The sequence below is a fragment of the Zootoca vivipara genome, chromosome 2 (assembly GCF_963506605.1).
Source record: "Zootoca vivipara chromosome 2, rZooViv1.1, whole genome shotgun sequence".
Classification (NCBI taxonomy): Eukaryota; Metazoa; Chordata; class Lepidosauria; order Squamata; family Lacertidae; genus Zootoca; species Zootoca vivipara.
Window position 1 is genome coordinate 97,638,252 of NC_083277.1, and position 11,047 is coordinate 97,649,298.

At 47.1% G+C, this 11,047-nt stretch overlaps 1 protein-coding gene across 2 annotated transcripts in view; it reads right to left on the reverse strand.

Moving 5' to 3' along the window:
* Positions 1–1,615: 1,615 nt before the first annotated feature.
* The window catches only part of AATK (apoptosis associated tyrosine kinase), a 114,140-nt gene continuing 104,708 nt past the window's right edge, over positions 1,616–11,047 (reverse strand). The window contains exons 15-16 of one of the 2 annotated variants that reach the window (XR_009557053.1): positions 4,160–10,407; positions 1,616–4,123 (exon numbers count right to left, since the gene is read on the reverse strand). Coding sequence is in view for 1 of the 2 variants with exons in the window: in XM_035104126.2 (XP_034960017.2) it covers positions 10,376–10,407 (32 nt within the window). In the remaining variant the exon portion in view is untranslated. Of the gene's footprint in view, positions 10,408–11,047 lie in introns of both variants that reach the window. The other variant, XM_035104126.2, reaches the window with a different exon arrangement.

Here is an 11,047-nt window from a genome sequence, read left to right on the forward strand (position 1 = left end):
TCACTTCTGCACATGTCTGGACATGCGTAGAAGCGACTTCCGGCGCCACGCCTCCGTGTAGAAGCGACTTCCGGTGCCGCGCCACTGCTGATCCCGGATTTTTCTATCCGGGAGTTGGGGGGTATGGGCATTAGTGCTCAGGAGTTGTCTCTCAGAAATGCAGTGTGGAAGCCATTTAATGCTCCAGGTAAAATGTGCTATGTGGCCTCTCAGCAGCTGGGTCTTCAAAGGAGGCGCAGCACTTCTTTCCTTCCTTTCTTGCTGCTACAGACTAACCCAATTGCATTTGTGAAGCGTTTAGCATTTCTGTAAATTAAACACTTATTTCAACTGAGGGGTTCTTTCAAACACCTCTCCCACCCACACCCACCCCGCAATACTGTGCCCATTACCCTTGACCCTTTATTTCATGAATTAAAATTAAGGAAGAGGTGGACTTGTTTGTATTGGAAGAATTTGTACTATAAGCTAGATAACAAGGATACAACCTCTTCTCCCCCCCCCCAAAAAAAAACCCACACTGGGGCATGCGATGAAAGTAGTGCTTCAAGAGGTTGTACTCAACATCAGATTAACAACAGGCCAGGCCTAGGTACAAAACTGATAGGAATCTGGTGGTTTAGCCTGCTCCTCGCTAGCAAATCAATAACAAGGCCCCCTGTACTAATTAGGGCACCACTATCCCTCCTGTAAGATGCAGAAGCAATGGGGGTAAAACATTGCCTAGGAAGCAAGCTGTGGATATGTGTCATGTCACATGACCTGCAAGCTTCACCAGTTTGCTCTAGATCAGGCACCCCCAAACTGCGGCCCTCCAGCTGTTTTGGCCTACAACTCCCATGATCCCTAGCTAACAGGACCATTGGTCGGAGAAGATGGGAATTGTAGTCTAAAACATCTGGAGGGCCGAAGTTTGGGCATGCCTGCTCTAGAAGCTGCTTAAAAAACAAGCCCACAATAGCAAAAACCTCCACCTTTGTGCTCCCTTCCCAGCCATCCTCCTGTGCTACTAAATAACGTTCAGGTAGGGCACTAGGAAGTATTTGAAAAGGCTCTATGTGCTCACACTCACACAGCCCCCTTGCTGGCTTAAGGTAGGGATTGACTGCAGCTGTAAAGTGGTGCTTGTCACCATCCACAAGAGCAGTGGAGTATAGAACTCTAGAACAGGAAGTGACTAACAGACACTCTCATGAATATTGGCACCTCTGGCACAACACTTGTTCCTTTAACGAGAGTCAGAAATCCAGCAGGTACAGATTTTCCTGAACCTCTGAGTTTGCTTCCTGAGGCTTCAGAAAGGAGCAGGTAGCCAGCCCTGAGTGCGTGTCGCAAGGTAGGCTCATCTGCTCCCACTATCACAGCCTCTGGCTTAACCTATGAAAACCCCAATAAATTATGCTGGCTTCAATGCACAATAGATGTTATGATGAGAGCAGGCAGAAGATGGCTTATTTTAAAAATGTTTTATTTTTAGTGTTATTATTATTGGACCAATGGTATTTGACACACATGCTGGGAGCTGTATGGAAATCAGCACTGATAAAAAATACAGCAATTATGACCCGTATCAATAAAATATACACTGTAAATAGCCTCTCTCTCTTCTTTAAAAAAAAAACAAAAACCAGCACAATCAAAAACATAGCTCTCTAGCTCTGTCTTCATGCGGCTTCTCAGGTGCTGAATGCATTTTGATGCTATAGACCACACACACACCCTTAAGCGTTTCTTGTTCAAATGCAGTGAAAAAAGGAACGCGGCTTGGAGGCCAAACTGCGCTATAGCCACTTAGCAACACTCCCATCCTCAATGCTGCGCTCCGCGGAACTCATTGTGCCTGTGAATCTTCTACTCTCCCATTTCACCGAATGTGGAAGGAACCAAAGTGTAACGGATAGAAACCCCACTCAAAAACAGCCCATGTTAATACCACCACCGCAAGCTGTGTATGCCCAGTTGCACCCGTGCCGTGCCTGACAGCTGCCTACGGCGGGAAATGTGGAGTAATTATACAGAGTTTATCAGGTGAAAATGGGGCCCATGCAAATAGCACTGCCTAGATGCCAGTCATGTTCAGCAGTCTATAAAGCCTACCTTTCCTCGTGGAATCGCCTGGAGTTTTGTACCTCAATGCTGGGAGGAATACCATTTCTACCCGTGGCTGCTGTTCCTCCAATTCAAATTTCTCCCAGTTGGAGAATAACAGCACTCAGCCCTGTTGGAACGAAAGCTACTCTTCTCATTACATAAGAGGCATATTGCACCCATGTGGATAAAGGGACTGGTTGGTTGGGTTTTTTTTGTAGTCTTCTGCCCACTACTGACTTTTGCTCTGGATATTGCATCTAGATCAGGCACCCCCAAACTGCAGCCCTCCAGATGTTTTGGCCTACAACTCGCATGATCCCTAGCTAACAGGACCAGTGGTCGGGGAAGATGGGAATTGTAGTCTAAAACACCTGGAGGGCCGAAGTTTGGGGATACCTGGTCTAGATTAACCTGTCTCAGGGGGTTAGAAAAAGAAAAGCTGCACAGCTCTGGAGCAAATGCTGTTTTACAGTATTTCCATCACCCAAAGTCAGCATTGGTGGTAGGCAGCTTCCTCAAAAGTAAAGAGGTTTCATGGCCTCATGTGCTTGGTCTGTAGGCACTTAAGCACTGCTCTCTCATAGTAAAAAATAAATAAATCTGTTCTGAGCCACATCTGCTTCTCACAGAGGAAGGGGAGGCTGGACAAATGCTGAAATTAAAACTGCTGTAAAGTGTCAGCAGGCTCATTCTGTTTTACAAGCATCTGGGTGAAGGTCTCTTGCTATGCCCTCCTTGCTCACTAAGGCAGTCCATGCACGACACGCTTTAAAATACTGTAAAAAAAAAGAGAGGTAAATTCTGCATCCTATATAAATCGTGCAAATTTTCACAATTTGTTTACTTTGCATAATTTATTCTGCTGCTGGTCCTATAGAGTGGCATAAGCACAGAAACCCTGAACACTGGAAATGGTACCTTTCCCCTCCACTTCTGGTAATCCTTACTTCTCGTTCCTGACTTTTACCGATCATAACTTTCAACATACGTTTTGTATTTTATGTAAACAGCTTAAGAGGTGTTTTTTTTAAAAAAAAGAAAAAGAAACAATTTAAACGGAACTTAAATAAATAAATAAATATGCAAGGTGCCCTTGTAGGAATATGGTAAGAAGTGTGTGTTGTCTCACTATTGGCCGTGGATGATCTTCGGAGCAAATGTTGCTCGGCAGGAAGAGCAGAACAAAGGAGTCCATCACAAGCACTTGGGAGTCACCCTTAGCTGCCTCTACAGCTTACACAGTAAGCCTGGTTTGCCAACTATTAGCTCTGCTGGGACCGGCCTCCCATTAACACTTACAGACTGGAAAAACCGAGGCCAGGAAACAATAAGGTTGGGAAGCACAATAAAGCCCAAAATGAAACTCGAGCCTCATGGTAAGCTGGACCAGTCACCTTCCACCCTAAACTGATAGAAAGAGGGCTGTGTATGACAAGCTACATAGACTATATATTACATATATCAAGCAAATTTGCAAGATCTGCCTGATGCTGCCTGTATTCTGCTTCCCTGCCCTTTCGTGGCAGGGAAAGGGGTTCTTGAAGCCTTGCAGCAGCAGCAGCAACTCAACCTCACCAGGGAACCAGTAGCCTCTTGCAATCATAATGGCTAGAAACTTGCTTTTCTTTCCAAGTGAAAGAAGAGGTTCTTACGAAACCACATTCTGCAGCAAGTATTGTATTCTGTGGCCTTAAAAACAAAAAAACCGAAACACGTTTCCACTGAATGGCAGTACACATAAAGCCCTGGTTGTACTCACCAGGGTGTGGCAAGGGCAATTTGAAAAGGCACACCAGCGTGGATGGATGGTTAGTAGACTTAACTCACATTCCCATGGTGCCAGGGAGAATCTTGCATTTGGCAACAACCTACTTGCTTTCCATGCATGTAGTATGAATGGATGGGGCTTCAAAAGCCACAAGGGATGGAAGGATAGCTGTTTAAATAAAAACAAATGTTGGTTATTCCTGATGCTATAAGAGGCCACATGATAAATAATGTACTCTTAAGCAGCAATCCTTTACACACTTACCTGGGAGTAAGTCCTACTGAACGCAGTGGGACTTACCCTGAGTAGACATGCATAGATAGGACCGCACAGCTAACGGTGCTTTCAGACTGTGGGCTATTATTGCTACCCAGTCATTACCCTTTTGCCATGTGCTACATGCAGAATTGCAACAGGCTTTCCCCCAATTCTATGTGTGCATGTACATCCTGCCATGCTCTATTCACAACAATGGGCTTAACATAGCCATGTGGGTGGGCGGCTAACAGTGAAGCTAATGAACCCCTTTAACGGTATTTAATTTTATCACCAACATTTAAATTTGGGCTAAAATGCTCTTTTCACGGAAGCGCTGTTGTGCAAATATTTTATTTTAATGTGAAAAGGCATTCAAACGCTTTGTTGTTGTTTTTAAATGTACACCGCTCAAATGGCACCGGTTGAAAAGGTAATAATGAAAGAATGCCCCAGTTGAGGTAAAGCGATAGGGTTCAGTTGCTGGGAGCCCCACTGCACATGTCAAAAGCAGATCTCGTAGGAGGAGGAGGAGGAGGGAGCCGGGAACATAAGGGCAGCACCAAGGTGGCTTAACCCTGTGCTGCTGTTCCATTTCTTCTTACATCAGATTCTCCCAAAACAAAATCAAAGAAACATTGTGAAAAGCAGAAGAGCAGAGGGGAATAATTTGACTGCAATGTCATGTGATTGCCCTGTAAAGTGAGTGGACGAAGAATGGCCATTCCAGAATAAACTCAATAGTGCGGAAGCATCACTAATCCAAATGCAGAAACCCAACTGTGCTGGCTTTATAGCAAACTCAACTTTATAATGGTGCAAATAGCACAGCCTGGCTCCTAGCCACCAATATATGTTGGCACAGGTGCTAGAAATGTATGCTTCGCAAACCAAAGCAGCTGGCACTGTAAGAAAGCAGGCTTTCTCCACCTTGCCCACTTGCAGTTGGCTCCAGCTCCGGATAATTCCTGAGCCAGAAAGAAATTAAGATGAAGGGGTAACCAATGACAGTTCTTTTGTTCTTCCCACACATCTTGCACGGTGGCAGTTGGTTGCTTCCAGCTCTGCTGGTAAAACTCTAGCAGGAATGCTTGCAGGTGGTGAGAAGATACTGGAGCAATTTGTGCGTGGTCCACCTCAAATTATACCCACAATGAATTGACTGGAACCACAGAGGCCAAAATCCTTGGTCCATCAGTAGTTTTGGGCACATTACTAACATTCATGGCATTCCCTGCTTCTCTTTTTTGCCCGAGTAACTATTGGGTAGAGAGTGGAATCCTGGCCATAGTGTGTGGCAAAAAGTACACCCCGTCCCCTTTTGCCTGAGTGGCTTCGTGTCTCTACCCAGTAGAACCGCTTATACATGGTTCTCAGTTGTCTTCCTTCCATGCCCAAATGAAGAGCAACTGGGAAGGGCATGATCCCTCTGCACAGCTGTGCACATGCAGAGAGACTGCCACGGAGCCTAACAGAGCTCTCCTCCTGTTCCCCTCCAAGATGCACGTGAACTGCAGAGGTCTGGCTGTTATCCAGCACAAGAGGTAAAAGCTGCTTCTGTTTCTGCATCAAACCTTCGTTCTCTAACACAGGGTCCAACCTGGAATTCTGTTGCATTGTCAAACAAATTCTAGTGCAAATTCCTGGACTGTGAAGTGCCCTGGATTCCTCCTGTTCTAGTTAATGGCTAGTGTGCTCTGATGCAGCAACGAGGGGAAAGAGAGAGAATTCCACTGAGCCCCTATGGCAATCCCGCCAGCTGCTCACAGCTGCACTCGTGCCAGGATGGACCATATCCAAAGTGGATGCTACTTCCTGGGAACACTGTCATTCTGATATGGAGACAGATGGATATCTTGCATAAATATCCGCCCAAAGCCATGGGACACAGCCATTTTACAGCTTTGGAAATCATTCATTCAGCAGGATTTGGTCGGACTTGGATTCTTGAAGCTGCGACGTTCTGGTTGGAGAGGTTAACAGCTAACAAACCACTCTTTCTTTTTTGCAGGGTGGGAGAGGGACCCTTTTCCCCCAGCCTTGAGGTTCCCATTTTGGGTTTCCACTTTTAGCCACTGGAAGCAGCTTCTCATTCTGCTCAAATAAGAAGGGGTAGAAGCTCTTGTCCGTGTGTGGCTGATGTAGCAAAGCCAGATATCACTTGGCAAAATGCAGAAAACAGAAGTTGCAGAAGTCCCTTTTGCACTCTGTCCTCTCTGGCTCCTGGGAACAGGCATGTGCTGGTGAAGCACAACTCACGGGGGAATGAGTTGCAGCAGCCAAATGAAACTGGGCAGGAAAGAAAATGTGCTGCTGTGGTCTTTGCAGTTCTTCCTGGGTCAGACCTGCTGCCCCTGCTCTGGTATATCCAGGCATCAATGCTAGAACTGCTTATTTTCTGGCTCCTCCTCCAGTTCATGATTTCCTTCGGAGTTCTCTTCCCAGTTGGCTTCAGTGCCACACAGGCCAGACGTGTGTGTGGCATCACAGATTCAGCTGTTCGAGCAAGATCAAACGGCAAACACCTGACTGTGAATGCCATGAAGTCTGGCAGCCCCAACCAGGAGAACAAGCTTAAGCAGCAGTTTTCTGGTTGTCACAAGGAGAGGGAACTGAGTCAACAGCAATGCTATCTCTGTCACCTACCCAGGCTTAATGCAAACTTTAGTGAAGAAAAGCCGGACAAGAACACTGCTACTTCCTAAGTCCAGGGCTATTCATTGGTGTTTAGGGACTACAGCAGCAGCAAGGAAATAACTGCAAGCATCGTGTATATGCTGGTCTGCAGTAGAAGAGGGACTAAATATGTGTATTTGACCTCAGCATGCAAGGAGGCTGTGAATAGAGCATGGCTAACTTTCCATGCCCGGCAGCTCTTTCAACAAGGAAAGCAGATCTCACAAAGACCAAGTAAGCAACAGTTCCCAGCAAGGAATGCCACACACATAACAATATTCTGGCTTCCAGGGGAAGGAGGGTACGGAGAGACAAAACTATTGCTTCAAACACACTTCTTGATGTGCTGGCTGGTGCCCAGAATGTGAAGAATCAAGCAACCATCAGCAGGACTCTTAAGTATTATTCACTTAAAATGTTAAGCTCCACCAAAGTTTATAACTCTGCTTAAGAATGCAGCTTCACTGATTCCCAGCTGGCTAAAACTGGTGTGTGGGGAGTAGGTTGGAAGGAGATGAGAAGAAGGGGGATCTTAAAGCCACCCCCACCTCTATTGGAAACCAAGAGCACCATCCGATAAGATGAATAGTGGGGGAATTGTGCGTGTATATAAATTAATGCTTTGGTGGGGGGGGGGTAGGGAATGAACAAGAGGTGAGATATTAGATCAGCTTGGGTAGCTCAGCTGGTTACAGCATGGTGCTGATCATGCCAAGGTTGCAGGTTCGATCCCCGTATGGGGCAGCTGCATATTCCTGCATTACGAGGGCTTGGACTAGATGATCCCGAAGGTCCCTTCCAACTCTACAATTCTAGGATATATAATAGAAGAGGTACGTAAAATTATGCATGGGCATGGTGTGAAGAAAGCAGATAGGGAGAGGTTTTTCCCCTCCTCTCATAATACTAGAATTTGAGAATGAAGCTGAATTTTGCAAGATTCAGAACAGACAAAAAGAAGTACTTTGTCTCACAGCAGCGTTAAAGACTATGGCACTTGCTCCCACAAGGGGCAGTGACGGCCACAAATCTGGATGGCTTTAAAAGAAGATGAGATTAAATTCATGGAGATTGGGGTTATCGGTGGCTACTAGCCACCATAGGGACGCGCTGTGTTCTAAACCACAGAGCCTAGGGCTTGCCAATAAGAAGGTCGGCGGTTCGAATCCCTGTGACGGGGCGAGCTCCTGTTGCTTGGTCCCTGCTCCTGCCCACCTAGCAGTTCGAAAGCACGTCAAAGTGCAAGTAGATAAATAGGTACCACTCTGGTGGGAAGGTAAACGGTGTTTCCGTGCGCTGCTCTGGTTCACCAGAAGCGGCTTAGTCATGCTGACCACATGACCCGGAAGCTGTACACCAGTTCTCTCAGCCAATAAAGCAAGATGAGTGCTGCAACCCCAGAGTCATCCGCGACTGGACCTAACGGTCAGGGGTCACTTTACCTTTACTAGCCACCATGGCTATGCCCTGGCTCCACCATCAGATGCAGTATAACCAGTGGGGGATCACTGCTGTACTCAAGCCCTGCCCTATGGGCTTCCCATGGGCATCTAGTTGGCCACTGTAAGAACAGGGTGTTGGACTAGATGGGCCACTGGCCTGATCCAGCAAGTGCTTTCCTCCTGCTCTTAGGAGTGCATTATGCCCCTTGTGGAGCTAAAAAGAAGAGAAGAGTCATCGGTCTTGATGTCAAGAGAAACAGCCAGAGACGTGAAAGAACAAAAAGCCCTCTTAAGAAAAGCATGTTTTGCTGCTGTCTCGGGCTACTGTGGTCATGGCTGTCCTCTAGCCCCTATTTGGAAATGGTTCACAAAGGAAATACGGTTGTTAGCAGCTACTACCTGCACCCTTGATTTCCAGCATCTGTGTTTGGTCTATAGCCCCAAAAGGCCACAACTCCCGAGTGTGGACCCCCTCGTTACTTTTCCTTTTTTTTCCGATCCAAATTGCACAATTATCCTAAGATTTAAACTGATAAAAGATTTAAACCAAAAACAAAAGAAAGCAGCCACGATGCTCTCTCTCCCCCCCCCTGGTTCCCTCCTTCCAATCCTTTCCCCCACCCTATCCACCCCATCCCCAAGAAACCTTGATAAAAGTTAACTCTTTACATCTCTTTGGCAACAATAACTTAAATCTGCCGCTCTGTTAGGGCAGGTGATATAGCGTAGGGTAAATTTTATACAAAAATAGTCCTGGCAGCCGTTTGACCTGCTTTTGCTACACATCTCGTCAGGAGTCTCCTCCTGTATGTTAAGTTACTCTAGGAATTGCGAAGGGGAGTTGGAAGTCTCTCCACCACCACCAAGGTTGGCATTTTGACACAATCCCACCCTACCCTCTTGCTGGCGGGACACAGCTTGGCACCCCAGAAAGCCTCCACCTAAACAATACTGGGGCAGGGAAAATAGGAAGGTTCTACAGCTTGTGTGTTGGGGGCTTGTAGGGTTTTGTTTTGTTTTTTAAGTTAACTTTGCATTTCCTGCACATCCCCTTTCTTTTCCTGCCACTTCCTAACAGGCAGGGAGACTTCCTAACAGGCAGGGAGGCTGCTTTCCCCAAGGCGAGGATGGAGAAAGGATGCACCAAAGGCCATTAAGGCACAGCTCCTGTACCACTAAGTGCTCCAGTGGTGGTGCAGCTGAACAGATGGTAAAGGGGCCAGCAGTAGCTGCAGAATCTATACATGGGGAAAGGAGGGGCAGCAGAAACACACTGTGGAAAGGGAAGACGGCTACTGAGCCCATCCCACAAATGAAATTGCCACCTTAACCTCGTCTAGCTCCCCTACGTGCCACTTGAGTTTCCCTACCATCCATTCTCTCGCCTCTCCCCTTATTTGATGCACAGCCGAACAGCAGGCTACACCCGACACAGCCAGGTGTAGAGGGAGGGGGACAAGAAGTGACTTGCAGTCACAAAAGAGAGAAGGAAGGCGTACTCAGCTTTCAAGGGCCAAATTTAAGCATCTCTGAATGACACACGGTGCAAGGCTATGTGCTCTCTCGCTTTCGCTCTCTATTCCGTGCTGGGCTTGGAAAGCACACATGAGAAGCTTACAAGAACAGGCAGCAGGAAGAAAAGGTGGTGGTGATCTCAAGGCAGTGCCCCAATTTGGGAAGCCAATGTGGGTCGAAACATCCAAGAGACATGAGCTGGAGAGGGAGGAGGAGGGTATCAAAATGGCTTGGGTGGAGGGGGCAGCGATGTTAGCGAGGTCACAGCTCTACCCTTTAAATGCTATAGGTTCTATATGTCTATATGTCTATCTGTACATATACACACCCTCGCACACACACACACACACACACACACACACACACCCTCACATCCACACGCTTGTCACAAAATCGCCACGCTGTGGGGCATCTCCAGCCTAGCAGCAGTCAAGAACTGTCCAATAAAATCCGCCTCTTAAAAAAAGAAAAATATATATATAGTAAGAGTGAGGCCCCACCACCACCACCGTGGAGTCCTCTGTTCCACCCAAGTTCTGGGCCTCCATCCTTACTCCTTAGCCCCAATGCAGAAACGGATGCTGTAGGGGGCAAGGTGGCAAGTCCAAAATCGAGCCCATGGCTAAGCTCATTCTCTGTCGCCTCTGTTTTCACTGCTTCCTAAAAACAAAAAAAGGGGGAAAGGCGGAGTTAGTAACGGGGCGCCACAACCTTAAAGGAGGCCTTGTACTCTCCTCTGCATAGCTTTCCAAGTTGCAGAATCCATTCTTACTGCATGAAATGCAAGGCTCTTGAGAACCAAAGGAGACACAAATTCCCAGCCCAGCCCCCATGACTTAAGCCAATTTTACAGTTCATGCCACCAGCCCCTCACCCCAATCTACAATTATTATTTTTTTAAAGGAAGAATACAATTAAGGTTCCCCAACATAGAACAGAGTGCAAGCAGGCTTGCATCTTATGTTGCTTTGGACACAGAAGCCCCATTCAAAAAATTCCGGCTCGGGCACTCAGCGAAGGTTGATGAATGGGGCTGGTTGTGAAAGGTCAGTGTTGGTGCTGACCTTTAAAGCCCTAAACAGCCTCGGTCCAGTATACCTGAAGGAGCGTCTCCACCTCCATCGCTCTGCCCGGACACTGAGGTCCAGTGCCGAGGGCCTTCTGGTGGTTCCCTCACTGCGAGAAGCAAAGCTACAGGGAACAAGGCAGAGGGCCTTCTCGGTAGTGGCACCCGCCCTGTGGAACGCCCTCCCACCAGATGTCAAAAAGAAAAACAACTACCAGACTTTTAGAGGACATC